General features: G+C 39.7%; 1 protein-coding gene and 1 pseudogene across 4 annotated transcripts; one reads left to right on the forward strand and one right to left on the reverse strand.

Moving 5' to 3' along the window:
* Positions 1–818: 818 nt before the first annotated feature.
* LOC113684655 (uncharacterized) lies at positions 819–14,092 on the reverse strand. Of its 4 annotated transcripts, none has more exons than XM_089184538.1 (6): positions 14,075–14,092; positions 11,465–11,830; positions 8,990–9,113; positions 3,426–3,668; positions 2,497–2,652; positions 819–1,830 (listed from the first exon to the last, which is right to left on the reverse strand). In XM_089184538.1, the coding sequence occupies exons 2-6, from the start codon at positions 11,797–11,799 to the stop codon at positions 1,597–1,599; spliced, it is 1,092 nt and encodes a 363-aa protein (XP_089040664.1). In that variant the 5' UTR covers positions 11,800–11,830; positions 14,075–14,092; the 3' UTR covers positions 819–1,596. The 4 variants fall into 4 exon arrangements, with proteins under 4 accessions (XP_089040664.1, XP_089040663.1, XP_027057849.2 ...); XM_089184537.1 differs by lacking the exon at positions 14,075–14,092 and adding an exon at positions 12,690–12,824; XM_027202048.2 differs by lacking the exon at positions 14,075–14,092 and adding an exon at positions 11,995–12,148.
* On the forward strand, positions 13,743–15,192 carry LOC113684683 (glycogenin-1-like; annotated as a pseudogene).
* Positions 15,193–15,512: the final 320 nt, after the last annotated feature.

Here is a 15,512-nt window from a genome sequence, read left to right on the forward strand (position 1 = left end):
ATTTGTTACCATTTAACCATTGGTGGAATGTCAGTTAGTCTCTATACTCTTGAATCATCTTTCTATTGTGAAACAGAGTACTGATAAACATGTGAGATGCAACAGGTGTTATGTTTTGTATGTGAATACAAATTTTCTGCAACACTATATTCTATCGTCATTATACAACCTCTATTTTTTTTTTCAATGCTATAAAAATTGTGCCATGTGAGTAGCCATGTGCTGTATTAGATTCCTAAATTTTTATTCAAAGGAGGCAAAGGCTCAGGGACGAAAGGCCTTTGTTTTTAGGGAGTCTGTCTTTCTTGAAACAAGTGAAAATCCAACGACCTGAAGAGAAATCGCTTCCCTCAAGCTTTCTCTTCATTCCGCAATCATTTCCATCTCCGTTACTTTTGAAACGTACTCGGATTTTTATTCAATTGTTTTTTCAAAGTGAGCGCTATCGCGTGGGAGACCACGAAAACCTAGCCTGGAAGGAGTGGACCGGAAACTAACGACTTGGATGAGGCAATAGCCATATCAGACGCACTTTTTGGCGTTTAATTTCTGTAAGAAATATTCTTGACAGTGCAGCGATACCTCAGAACCGCTTGACCGTGAAAGGTCTGGGTGCTAGACAATCGCAGTAGGTTCTGATTTTGCGTTTGATTGGTAGAGAAAGACTTCGCGGTCATCCAATTTTGTAAATCTCTCACATGATTACAGACAGAATTGGACGCCATTCATTATCATCATTGTTAACTAGGCGAAATGCGCGACAACAGCGTGAGGCTGAAGAAGACCTTATTGTGATAGTTATTAAGAAGCATTAGATAAAGATCCCCAAATTCACTTTTTATTTCTTGTAACTTTTTTTTCCATTACTTCATGCGATTCGTTATATGAATAGAATACTTCGATTTTCGTCTGTAATAGCCATGATATAGCTCCTCTTACCCAATAAAGTTCTCTTTCAATATGTATAAATAAAGCAAAGAAATTTCAAAATTCGTTTTGTGAAATAAACTTTCAAGAAGCAGGAAATCCAAGTGGAAAAATTACAGTGGCTAATGGTGGCTGGGGAAGGGCTGTTGTGAACAACCCACTGGAATGAAAATTCGTAAGATTTGGGCAGGAGGAGATGTTTTTCGAAGACTGCCCTCTGAGGAGGTATTGAGAACTTTTCAGAAACCAAACTTTTAATATGCTTCTTATTGAAATAAGGACAGTTCTGCATAAGAATTCACCTTCACTTTATACGAATCCTGAAGAAAATATTTCATAAAATTAAGTTATCTCCACATTAATTTGCCTACTGAAATCACAGCCAGGGGTGCTTATCAGAGGGAGGGTGCATAATCGAGAGGAGGCCCTGTGCCAAATCAGTCGCAGTAGAAGCTTCAAAAGTTATAAACGAAGTGGCAATTATTGAAACAGGTTTTCCTTGTATCCTAACTATTTAGGAAGTGAGGGCGGTGGGGCACTTATATTGAGGGGGGTGCTTGTTTGATTTTACGGCCCAAGGAGTGGGTGCTCATTCTAAGGAGGAGAGACACCTATTAGAGCATAGGTGCTTATTCAAGGAAATATGGTATCTTACTTATTTTTCTTGTTTCAAAATATCAAAAAGAAATCTGTTAAGAGTGCAGGAAGAAATATGAAAAAACTGTATAACCAGAATGCTGCAAGTACTGGCACCACAAGTGAACCCCTCTCTCCTGGGGTATGTAAAGTAATGTACAATGTTATCCATATCCAAGAAAATCCTCGTACTGTGGCATTCAATAGAGGAGTTGAGTGTTTTAGGTGATAAAGACAAGCTGTTTGGCTTGCCAAACGAAGCAGAGCCTAAAATAAAAAGCCAAGAAAGGAGATTACAAATAGCAGATCGAGACGATTCATGAATGACATGGGATACTATGAGGCCTTGCATTGCGCAAACAAGCCTCAAAATAACCATTAACCCTTTAACTCCCAGTTCAAGTTTGTCATTCTCCTTACTGTCAACCATACAATTCTTATAATGTTAGCTCTAAGAATTTAGTATTGGATCAACTTATTATCTCCAAATTGATATTTTTCTTTATTCTCATCACTTATCTGGTTGATATTGTAAGGTGAAACTCTGTCAATTCAGGATATCTTTCTTAAATTTTTTCATAGCAAAGTATCTTGGGGCCTGGAGTTGGAATGCAATGTATAAATACACAGTGCCTTCATGTAAGAGAGCAACACTTAATAACAAAAAAAGCAACACCAAACTTGTGGTTGCATGTGCACAAAGAAAAAATACTCTATGCTACAGTATGGTTTAGGAGTTTGAAAATACTTGATCAAAAAATTTCTTAATGTTCTACCATAACCATCAGTGACAAAGTTTATTTAAGGTTACCATAAACCATGATGGGTTTCCAAAACCAAATCCAAAATTTCCAGGAAGCGTAATATTATATTCCTATATTAATCTACAAACCCCTAAATTAATAAGACACTTTTCAAAATCAAATTACTCACCAGAATGAGGATACTGAAGATTAGTTTAAGTGCACCTCGTTTCAACAGTTCCTTTTCTAGATAAGGTAATTCACCACACAGAAGGGCAATAAATGGAAGACATATGACACAGCTAAAATTTAGCAAATAGAGTAACTGGGAAATTGAAACCTGCAACTGAAAAATAAAAAGAAATATTTACTTGATAAAAAGAGATTTTAACTCAGATGAGACATTCACTCTCAACAGAATTAACTAAGAGGTTCAAACCTTTTACCAGACTAGCCTAAATCAAGCTTTCCAGCTGTACACCCATCAGCTTCCACGATGTCATTGTCACTCTGGCCACCCATTTACACACTTGCTAATTCACAATTAAATTACATCTGTCTACACCAAAAGACTGTATTTTAATGCAAGTACTCAACACAAACTGATGAAAAGCAACTCATCAAAAACTCATCTCATCTATGTGCAAGTAGCCTATAGCAGGGTTCATATCTGTCAGTCAAAACCTAGCAACATATCAACATATGTAATACAATGTATGAAACATGATTTATTGCCCAAAGAAACACAACAGTGTAGGTGGGATCTGCACAACGGTTTTATATAGGATAGTGTGAACTGAACCCTAGAGGTCATATGATAAAAAATTTTACAAGCATTAGTTAAAAGGGCACTTATAAATCTTTAAGTCAAACTATTTCATGTTATTTTTTTAAGGCACCACTCACTTGTTAGGCATTTGGTGTCTATAGGCAGCTGACAAAATAATGTCAGGCAAACTCACCATGCAAGAACAACATTGTGAACATTATCTTCTTTCAAATCATTATTGAATTCCAATTCAATTTTGAAACACTGGATAAGAAGAGCCACCTAGTGAAATGTTCCTGACTAAATTCCCATTTATGTGTTATTTGTTTTATCATGATTAATATTATTACCTTGGACAAGCATCTTTTTGCCTGCACAATAAAAAAAGCCAGAGACATGCCCATTAGAAGGCCAAAAACTCCATGATTAAAAGACATTCTATAATGTGCAGGACGATCTTCAAATGAGCAGAACAGAATCATTATAAGTGAACTTGATGCAGCCACCAATAGGATAATCTTGTCAGGATAGGCATGGCGACCAGTCAACCAGGATGCTATTAACACTAAAGGTGCCATTAAGGCCAGAGATATCTACGAGATTAAGAAAAAGAAGTGAAATTTGACTCGAGTAATAAGTTGTTGAAATCTCTAGACCTTCTTAAACCTCTAAATTCTCCTTACAATAACACTACTCTATTGTAATATATTGCTAGTGAACACGAGGTCAAACCAGTTGGCCACTTCAACACAACTTTTATTGCAGCAATGCATTCTGGTACATACTCAGTAACCCTAGAGGGTACTTAATATATTACACTGCTTTCCCCTTACAAATAAGATATCCTTACAAGTAACACAATAGTAGCTATAACATTCACTACAGGTTCAGTCGGTCAACAGGTTTCCTAATTCTCTCTGATCGCCTCAGAACAACCGGCGATGGTATGTTTACAGTCTCTTCACTAATACTAGAATTAGGCTCATTATCTTTATCTGAAAAATTGACTGGTGGCTGCGGCACCCCGGATGAAACTTGGCTATTATCTACACTTAGAGTAGGTTGCTCACACAGTTCTGGGACAGGTATGTCCAACTCTCTAGTTTCATGTGGCACCTGATCATGTGCTTTAATCAAATGATCAACATGAACATATCTGGTCTTATAGCCAGTCTTAACTAAATATGTTCTGGGTCCACAGACCTTAACTACCCTTCCCAGAATCCACCTCTCAGTATTGCTACGGGCTTGAGTATTTCTCACTCGAACTATGTCATTCTCTGCAAACAGCCTATCTTGATGACCCTTTAAATCCTTATATTCCTTCTGCTTATTTTGTTTACTCTCTACGGTTTTGGCTAGATCAGGTTTCACTAGAGTTAAACGAGTACGCAGTCTACGTCTCATCAACAGTTCTGCTGGCGTAGCACCTGTGGTGCTGTGTGGGGTGGTACGGTATCTCAAGAGGAAGTCTGCTAGTCTATGTTTGATAGACCTTCCCTTGTTTCCCTCTAGAACTTGTTTGACAAGCGCCTCCTTTACCACCCTGACTGATCTCTCAGCAGCACCATTTGATTGTGGGTGATAAGGAGGAGTTAGGGTATGTTTAATGCCATTTTTATACATAAACTCAGCAAACTCACTTGAAACAAATTGTGGCCCATTATCTGATACTAACTCCTCGGGCAAACCATGTTGGGCAAATATAAGACGCAACTCATTCATGGTTTTCTCTGTGGTGATTGAGGTCATGTGCTTAACCTCTATCCATTTTGAAAAACTATCAACCACCACAAAAAAAAAATCAATCCCTTTCTGACAAAAATCAACATGAATACGCTGAAAGGGTCGCGTGGCCCATTTCCAGGGTATCAATGGGGCACAAGGTGGAGAGGTCCGCACATCCTGACACACTGAGCATAGTTTAATCTTTTGTTCAATTTCCTCATCCATCTTGGGCCACCAAACACAGGTGCGTGCTATTGCTTTCATTGCACAAATGCCTGGGTGCTCCCAATGCAACTCCTCCAACATCTTTTCCCTAAATACTGGGGGAATGATCACCCTGGAACCCCAGAGAATGCAATTTTGTTCGCAAGAAAGTTCATGTCGACGGGTGTAGTAGGGTTTTAAATCTTCATCATAAACCTCTGGCCACCCCACCATGACCCAATCAAGTACCTTGCTTAACCCTGGATCCATCAATGTAGCTTTCCCAATCTCTTTTGCAGTTATGGGGAAATCTTTGTTAATGGCACTTACATTGTAAATCTCACTCTCACTGCCAATCTTAGACTCTTCATGGGGTAATCTAGAAAGGGCGTCACAGTTGCTGTGCTTCTCGGAGCTCCTGTACTCAATGTTATAGTCATATGCTGAAAGGACAAGTGCCCAGCGCTGCATACGGGCAGCTGCAAGTGTGGGTATAGCAGCTTTTGGGCCCAAAATAGCCAACAATGGCTGGTGGTCAGTTACTAAAGTGAACTTTCGTCCATATAGAAACTGATTAAATTTTTTTACCCCGAAAATAATGGACAAAGCCTCCCGTTCAATTTGAGCATAATTTTTCTCACTTGAGCTGAGGGTACGTGACGCATATGCTATTGGCCTTTCTTGACCATCTTCCATTACATGACTAAGCACTGCCCCCAAACCATAACTCGATGCGTCACAAGCTAACTTAAGCTCACGATTTAGATCATAGTGGACCAACAGCGACTCACTGGTGAGGCCCTCCTTGCATGCCTCAAAAGCTTTCTGGCAGTCATCTGTCCATTCCCATTGAATATTTTTCTGCAAAAGCCTATGCAGAGGTGCTAAGGTTGTAGCCAGCCCTGGCAAAAAGGAATGATAATACTGAACCATGCCCAGGAAGGACCTTAATTCACTCACATTCTTTGGGGCTGGGGCTCTTTTCACTGCACTGATCTTCTCCTCCACCGGTTGCAGGCCTTCGGCACTTATTCTCAGACCTAGATAAACCACTTCAGGTTTCAAAAACTCACATTTTACCAGTTTTAAATGCAAATTGTATTGGTGTAGCCTGTCCAACACATCAGCAAGTATCTTGAGATTCTCTTGCCAGTCATTGCCCCCTATCAAGATGTCATCTTGTTTACAAACACATTTTTCAATTCCCTGAAGAATTTGATCCATTTTTGCTTGAAAGATTTTTGGGGATGACTTGACCCCATACGGCAATTTCTGGTAGGAATAAAGACCTTTATGAGTGGTAATTGTCAAGTACTCTTGACTTTCTTTGTCAACATTCAGCTGGGCATAGGCATGTGATAGATCGAGCTTACTAAATACCTTAGAGCCAACCAGAGCAGCATACAAATCCTGAGTGGTAGGTAAAACATATTGCTCATCTTCAACTGACTGATTGATAGTGGATTTGTAGTCTCCACATATTCTGACAGTGTTATCAGCCTTTGGCACTACCACAATTGGGCTAGCCCAAAGTGACCTGTCAACTTTCCTAATAACACCATGCTTTTCTAGTTTGTCTAACTCTTTTTCGACTTGCTCTTTTAAAGCGTATGGAACCCTACGCGCTTTCACGAATACAGGTTTTGCACCACCTCTCATAGTAATATGGGCCTCAAGGCCCGTCATCCCTTTGTAACTCTCAGTAAACAATTCGCTATGTTTAGATAGCAACTCATTCAGTTGACTATCAGCACTCCTAGGGTCTCCCTTGGGAACACAAAATATCTCACCCCATTCAAACTTAATGTGCCGCAGCCAGTTTTTACCAAGTAAAGTAGGTTTTGCATCATAATTGGCTACAAGAATGGGTAGAGAGTATGGTTTACCCTTATACACTATGTCACACTGCATTTCCCCTGACACATCTAGTAATTCACCCGTGTATGTCTTAAGTGTTACTTTAGAAGGAGACAGAGGCTTGTCTGCAAACCTCTCTAGATATTCACTTCTACTCATTATTGAGAAATCTGCAGCTGTGTCTAACTCCATCATACACAGTTTACCATTGATTTCCATTTCTACAGTGTACCTATTGCAATTAGGCTTGTTTTGGTCAAGCGAATTCAGAGAATAAATTCCTAATTCCTCATCCTCACACTCATCATTGCCTGATTCTGAAGCCTGTACACTATGAATTTTACCCTTTTTCTTTTCATCCTTACTGCGACAAACAGAAGCTAAATGCCCAATCTTGGAGCACTTGTAGCATTTTGCTGACTTAAATTTACAAGACTGACCTGAATGATTACCCCCACACCTAGGACATGACAATTGTTCAGTGTTCTTCCTTTCAGTGTTTTTACTTCCTTGTTCTGTCAACTTGTTTACTTGAACAGTTTCACTGGGTGAAGGGTGAAATTCTTGGGTGTTCCTGTATGCCATCTCCATGGTCTTGGCAATACTGCAAACCTTTTCGAATGTGAGGTCATCTGTGTTCAGTAGTTTGTTTTGTATCTTCGGATTGTTCAGTCCGCATACGAATCGGTCACGTAACGCCCGATTGAGGAATTCACCATAATTACAGTGGACCGCCAATCTCTTCAAAGCCAGCACATAATCGCTAACTGATTCTTCGGATTTTTGATTTCGCGTGCCAAAGTGAAAACTTTGTGCGATTTCCAGGGGCTTCGGGTTGTAGTGTTTCTCCAAGACTTCCACAATGTTAGTGAATGATACGTCCTTCGGTTTAGTGGGCGCCAATAAGTTGCTGAGGGTTGTGTATACCTCCGGCCCCACTTCTGTCAGGAAAATGGCACGTTTCCTGTTCGCTACCACAAGGTTGGTGGCGGCGCTTCCCTCTCCTGTTGTCGTTACAATGTTGTTGGCTGTAAAGAACATTTCCATCCTCTCGACGTAGGCACTAAACGTTTCACGTGCGACGTTGAACTCGCCAACACGTCCAAATAATCCACTCGCACTAGTGCTGGCCATCTTCTATGCCACAACACACACAGCGTTGTCCAAAGACCTTGCACTTTTGAATGACGTGGGAAAACGACCGATCCTCGTCGCCAAAATGTAATATATTGCTAGTGAACACGAGGTCAAACCAGTTGGCCACTTCAACACAACTTTTATTGCAGCAATGCATTCTGGTACATACTCAGTAACCCTAGAGGGTACTTAATATATTACATCTATTTAACAATCAGGTATGGACAATCAACTAACACAACACTTTAAGGGTGAAATCCTGATAAAACACCAGATTTAGAAGCCTGGCCAATCAGAGTACAACATTTGTGCTGGAACACTATTTCATATAATGAACACCAAAACACTTTTCACAAAAGTCAGAATAACTCATATCATTGAGTTTTCTTTTAAATTTACTTAGGGGAGAAGAACTCCCAAGGGGTCTATACTTTGTTTTAGCACTGGATAGAAGGCTACATGGTTTTGACATTATTTCACTCCACTGTTTTATTTAACTTTTTTCCCATTTTTATTTTAGCAAAATAGAAGGTATCTTCCACCAGCTGATGACTGACTGAAAACAAATGAGTTATTGAGACTTGTATAGAATTAAGTCACTCTGTACTCCAGCTACACCCAGCTGGCACACCCAGCTGAAGCTTATCCTGGATTCCTAAATATGAAGCGACTAGGAGTCATCTCAAAGTGCAAGAATTGCCACTCCCCCCCTGGATGGGATGCAAGTCCTAGCATTTCATTGAGCTTCCCTGACAATGTGCTGGTACCTCTTCATACCCCTGGCTGAAGAGAGGTAACATAACACAATGTAACATAACACAATGACTCAGCCATGTTGTGAACCCAGACCTCTCGACCCAGACCTCTCCACCCTGATTCCAAAACACTAACCATTAGAACACGACATCTTCGACCATGTAGAATTAGAATCATTACAAGAAATAAAAAATATATAATTATATACAAAAAGACTTTAATTGGTACAAACCAAGTAGGATTCAGATCCAGCAGAAATCCCAAAGGTGGAATGATTAAAATCCAGTCCAAAGAAAGTTACAGTAGCCACAAAGTAGAAAAGGAGTGGACGGAAATTTATTTCTTGACTCCTGAAACTACAGAGTGAGAAGAAATTTACATTTAATGATTTATTCTAAATAATTACAATGCTTCCGAAGCTATACTCTAAGATAGGATTTTAATAATCTCCAAGGGGATGGCTAATAACTAATTACAGCGCATATGGGAATGAGAAGTATAGAGACCTGACACAGGGTTGATGTCACTTAGAAGGATGTCATTGAAACTATTGCATGGTCGTCCACGTCCTCATCTCAATCATTACTAGTCTTAAGGCTTACACTGATTCTCTTACTGGCAGCACGACCTGTTCAATTTAGATGACCTATGTAAAAATGAGTGTAAAGCTGAATTTTGCTTCCTAAAAAACGATATTTATCCACTGAAAGATGTATCACAAGTACCCCAATGAGTTGTTTCCTGCTTCGTAAGCAGGATTTCCCTAACATAGAAAGATTTCATGTCTTTCACTCAACTTCATAAAAGAACTATATAAAGATACAAGTAGCTTAACAAATAAGGTCAGTGGGAACAGCACTTACACCGATGCTGATAGCACCAATTGTTCCCAAGAACAACTCATGACACAACTTCGTTAACTTACTCGAAATCAGAAACTAAAAGAGCTGCAATTCGATGTTACTAGCAGTTTTCACTTAGTCAACAAAATCTGGTCAAATTTTCAAAATTTCTTTTTTTCTCTCCTAAGTAAGCGAAAGCATCGAAATTTCATTTTTCCAAAAAAAAAATCCTTCTATAAACCCAATAAAGAAAGCGAGATGCGAATGAAAGAGGTCATTATTTATTCAGTCATAATCCGAAAGGTTTCCAACAGAGTGTTAAAATCGAGTTTATAGCCACGGAAATAAATGGAATTTCGTTCATATTACTTAAAACCCTGAATGAAGAGTGTCTTCATGAAACGGCCAAAAAGAAGAAAAGTTGCCGTAGGTAACATCTACTAGAAAGCTCGCTCACACCAGCGTTTTTCTTTTAGCCCACTTTTCCTACTATTTGTTTTTCGGAATGGATTTTTGGAATTCATTCAGCTGTTTTCCCCGAGAAGGTCGCAGAACTACCGTTCCCGCGAATGCTTCAGTGACTCCACTGTCACAAGACTCGTTGCGCGTTGGGGGATTCGATGTTGCGTTACATTGGTCGGCGGCATGGCCCCCTGTGTCACGCTCTTAAATGATGTGCGAAAAATACGAATTTCTCTGCAGGCAAAGAACTCGAGGTTTCCTTTAACGCGAGTTACCTCTACTTACCTCTAAGGAATCTGTAACAATATTGCGTGACACTGTCACGACCTCGTGGTCCGCTGACGACATCTGTTTTCTTATATTAAATATATCTTGTTGGTCCGACATCTTGGTTTTGTATGTGTTCTCCTCTACATTGCCCGTTCTGGCTTGTTACAGAATCAATTGGGAATTTAGATTTTTCGGGTTTTGATGAAACTTGACCACGATATTCGCCAGATATTCACGCACTAAATGGTGTGAAGCTTTCACGAAATTCGAAATATAATTCGGTGACGTCCTGTGGTGAGAAAACTACCGAAATACATGTATAAATAGATTTTCTCAGTAACCAATAGAAATATCGAAAAAGCCTCACACCCAAGGTTAGCCTATTATGATACTGTCCAGTTCGTTTGGATGTCCACGGTAACTCGGAGGTTGTCGTGTTTTTACAGCTTGCGCGTGCCTACCAAACCAAAAGCCGTTTTAATATTTTGTTACTTTCTGAATCTACGCTTTTTAAGTTTTACAGTGATATACAGTTTTGTTCATGGTAGCGCGCTAAGAATGATTTACTCTATTTTCTTGATGGTAACTTTGACTTTACAAAACCACCAGAGCGACGGAATGGCGGAAAATTACCCCAAATCTTAAAAGACGGAAGTATAAATAGTATACACATTATACCAAAGGACAAAGCCAAATGTAAAGTTCAAAATTTTTTAAAAGTAATTTGTTCTTTTAACGGAAGATCACCTTATTCTCAACATCGAGGACTTGCGATCAAGCGGCATTCGAGAGCGTGACAACGACGTGACAAAAACACCTTTATTACATTTCATATGCACGCGCAAGTTATTATTTTTAGTCGCGCGTCGTCCTTGCGTTAAGGACTCTTATACCAAGCAAACAACGTTACTTTCATAGGAATCACAACAATGGGAAAAACCTTCTGGCTGTATAAAGAATATTCCATTACGAGCGAGAAAGATTTTCGTGTGACCCTGTACTGTTCAGAAACAAAACCGAGGTCGCAAACGTAATCTAATATTTTGCCATCGATTTGGTTTTTTTTTTTCATTTTTCAATCCAAGTACTAAATGTATAATGAAGTATAGAGGACAGACGAAAATTTCACTCACCTTCGATTTCGTTTTCTTCCCCAAAATCGAAAGGAAAATACAATAACGCAGCTCTGTATCCAGTAAAAGGAGACTGAAGACTTGCAGTTCTCTAATTGTATGAAGTTTGTTATATTTTCCACGATTAAAACAATCGCAAAAAGAAGCGTGGAGAAAAATATGTGAATTTTACTATGCACTGAAGAGTCCTTCCAATACGACAAATGTCTATCTCCTTCTTTAACATCCATCGAATTTTTACACGTGGATGAGAAACCACCATCTGTGACAAGTACATCTGTAGTGTTGTGTAGCTCCCAGTGGAAACGCTCTTTCATTCCTTCCTGTAGCCCCATCAGACCGCTTACCACCCCAGAGACGTCTTCACTGGACGAAAAACAAAATTATTTCCAATATTTACCGTAAGGAGAGCTTGCCTAGGGGATTAAAAATCAGTGACATGATCCGTTGTTCATCAAGACAGAGGCAATCGGGAGCAGTCCTGGATACCAATTCAAAGTACACACCGCGTGCGATACGTTGTTCTTCACCTGATAGCACTATTGCACAATAACCTCGTCGTTAGAAATTCTTAATTGTTAACTATTTAATTTTTTAGCCACACAAGCTGGCCTGCCGGATACGCGCCCTGCGCGCACAAAACCTTCAGCTGCTCAGGTTAATTTGTTTTTGGTTGGTTGCCACCTGGCAGGTCGCTTGCGGGTGTCTGATTTTCGAGAGACTAAATTGAATTGATTAAGACTGACTTCGTTTTAAAGAAGAACGAAGGCTTTTTTATCCCTCTGGAAAACGATAGCACACAAAGGGCGGACCACTGAGTTTTTCGAACAACTTCACAGAGTCCAAATAACGTAATCCATTTTTTTTTTGGTGAAACTTCTTTTCCGGGAATTAAGCTCGGTCGTAATTTAATTCTAAAACATGCAGTTAAAAAAACATTGTCAAACCTAAAAAGGATGTACTAAATCAAAACCATGGATTTAACTAGATAAACAAAACAGTGTTGAACAAAGAGAATAAATTTTTCATGAAGAGGCACTAACGAGAAAAAAAACCTTTGCGCTCTGGTAAGTAAACAGAATATGTGCTTTGTTTGTAGAGCTGTGTTCTATGACTGTGCCCCGAGAGGGCCTTTCAGCCCCAAACAAGAGAAAATTGTATTACTATATGAAAGATCATGACTCGTCTCTCCTGATTCAATTGGCGCACTTTTGCAAGACCATACCTTTGGTTTTAGTGGAAGCGCGAGTGAAATCCTCTTCATAGAGAAAACCGCAAAACGGAGTAGCAGGAAATATCTTCAAAGTCAATAAGCTGGATACACCAAAAACACAGATGAAAAGTACACTTGCCATTCTCTTCATGCCCAGAAGGAAACCGGGCGCCACTCAGAAAGCTGAGAAAGCTCTCTCTCTTTCTCTCTCTCTTTCGCAAATAATGTTGCCTTTCCACCACTGATATATCAGACTAAAACTTTGTGCCTCTCCTAAGCGACCTAACACTTGTTTCTCAGTTGAAAGATTATTTTGAAGTGTTGATATGTTCTAAAACTTTTCGGTTCAATCTTTTGAAATGGTACGCAATTTTCCGGCCGTTAATTCTAGTAAACAACGATTCAAGCATGCTGAATTTACTACATGGTCTCGTACATGCAAGAAATTTGTTCGTTTTTCGCTTCTGAGCAGAAAATTTAATTTAAATTTTAATAAAGATTTGGTTTCGAAATAAATCTTGGGCGTTTTTGCCTTGTCATTTATTCATAGTTTTCGGTTATAACACGATTACCTGGTAAACCCGACATAGCTGTAATAACCTGTTTTTTTCGAGCACAACTTGTGTCTGTATGCTGTTATTACTCAAAAAGCTAGAGTTGCTCTCGGCTGCGCCTCCAGCAACTCGTACACTTTTCTCGTGCTCTCCAAACTTCCCGTGTTCATCCATAACTCGATATACGCATGCTAAGCATGGAGCAATTATTTATTACCCTGATTAAAATAAAGCTCGTTTCACATGATCGTTAAATTTGCTCAACGGACTAAATTTTAAAAGATACCTTAACACACCCTAAGAGAGATTTAACTCGTCATCACATCGGTAAGATTCATGACCACAAGGCTTTTTCAGTTCAAAAGCCTAATTTCCATACTTAGTGACAAATGTTTTCGTATTTTTTTTCCCTGGAGGTCTGTTGTTTCAAAATGAATTTTAAATATCCGCCATGTCACTCAATATAAAGACTTGATGTGCAAATGTTGTAAACCTGCAAACAAAAATTTTTAAGCTAGAAGAGTCTAGCTCCGTCGTAATGGACGGTTTACCAGAAACGAAAAAGGGGGCCTGTCGAAAGTCCTATTACGGCATACTCATTTCATTGAGCGTGATAATCGTGGTGGGTCTTCTTTTGGCGTGGGGACCAATTCCGCCTCCTTATTACCTTAAAATAGCGAACTATGTCTTGAAGGATGTTATGAGTGATGAGGAAAGGTTTCTTGAAAATGAGCTTCAACTTGCTCTCAAGGAATGGAGAATGTATCAGATTGAAAGCCGCTTTGGCCAAGAATGGTGCAAAGAAAATTTTACATCGAGAAAAAACAATGTAACATGGCTTACAATTGTCGTCAACGACGAATTTGCTATTCCTGCACTGGTGCTTGGTCTCTCCATCCAAACATTTTCTTGCCAGAGGAATATGGTAGCCTTGATTTCGGACACGTTGTCCACGGAGACACATAGGGCTCTTCAGAAAATTGGCTGGGACACCCGCATAGTCGAGGCAATGGACTGTGATTGGCTTGAGACCAAATATAACGCGATTGACTATCGTGCATTTACTGGAGGGGCAGGAATTAAGGGTACACATACTCGATTCCACGCTTGGAACTACACCGAGTTTTCCAAAATCATTTATGTCGATGCTGATTACATGTTGATGACGAATATCGATCAATTGTTTGATATTCCAGGTGACTTTGCTGCTGCACCTTGCTCCAGACCGGGTGTAGTGGATCCATGTTTCAATGCAGGTCTCATGGTGTTCAGACCAGACGTGCAACAGTACCAAGATATCCTGAGTTTGTGGTGGAAAATGACTAGACAAGGAACTTGTCCAAATGATCAGGTTCTTTTATTACGTCGCTGAGGGCAATTGGAAAAGGCTTCCTTACGCATTCAACATCAGACGCAACATTTACAGGCCCCTAAATTCATTCCATTTTGCCTGCTGTAGTCCGCCTAAGCCATGGTCGGCAAAGTGCAGACCAAGTAGGAAAGAGGCTGAAGATTACGACAGACCAATATTAGTAACCGATGACATGATATTAGTTTTTTGGAAGAAGTTTTACGAATTGCTAAGGAGGTACGATTTAGAGAACTGGTGGAGATCCACGAAATGGTTTCGGCCAGATCAGGAGTTTCATGCTGAGCCATTTGCTGCCTGTAACAAGGTTGGCAGCCAGGGAACCAATTTCACTTTGTGGACTGAGCTCCCTTCATTTGGATATTTAACAAGTTTCAATTTCACTAAAATCAATCTTCCTTTCCCAAATTATTGGGACTCGATATTTTCTAGAAATCAGACATCTGGCAAATAATGTTTTATGACCCCATGAACACGAAAAAAGGTAAGCCTTTCGAATTTCTAGGAGGTGGCGCCTTAGCTTGTTCCGTAGACGTTTAATTATAGTCTTGTATCCGACAGGATCTGGGTACGAGATTAGTTCGGTTAGTAAACGAAGCGCGAGTGTATGCAGCGCTATAGTAGCGAGGGAGCAAAACACCGAGGGAGGAAGGTTCCCCAAACAATCGCAGAATTTGGTTCGTATCATAATTTCAAATGTATCAGCAAATGACTCAAAGATGCAAAGTGTGGCTCCCACAGTGTGTTGTCGAAAAGCTAAGAACAGTGGACTTAACTGAAGCGATTCAGTCAGGGTTCGTACCCTTTTTCAGAAACAAGTTTCCAGGACTTTTCCAGGACTCAGATTGATTTCTCTAGGAATCCAATTTTCCCCATAAATCCTCTCATTCCCAAGATTTCAAAATCAATTCT

This window comes from Pocillopora damicornis, chromosome 10, assembly GCF_964200805.1.
Source record: "Pocillopora damicornis chromosome 10, jaPocDami1.2, whole genome shotgun sequence".
Taxonomy (NCBI): Eukaryota; Metazoa; Cnidaria; class Anthozoa; order Scleractinia; family Pocilloporidae; genus Pocillopora; species Pocillopora damicornis.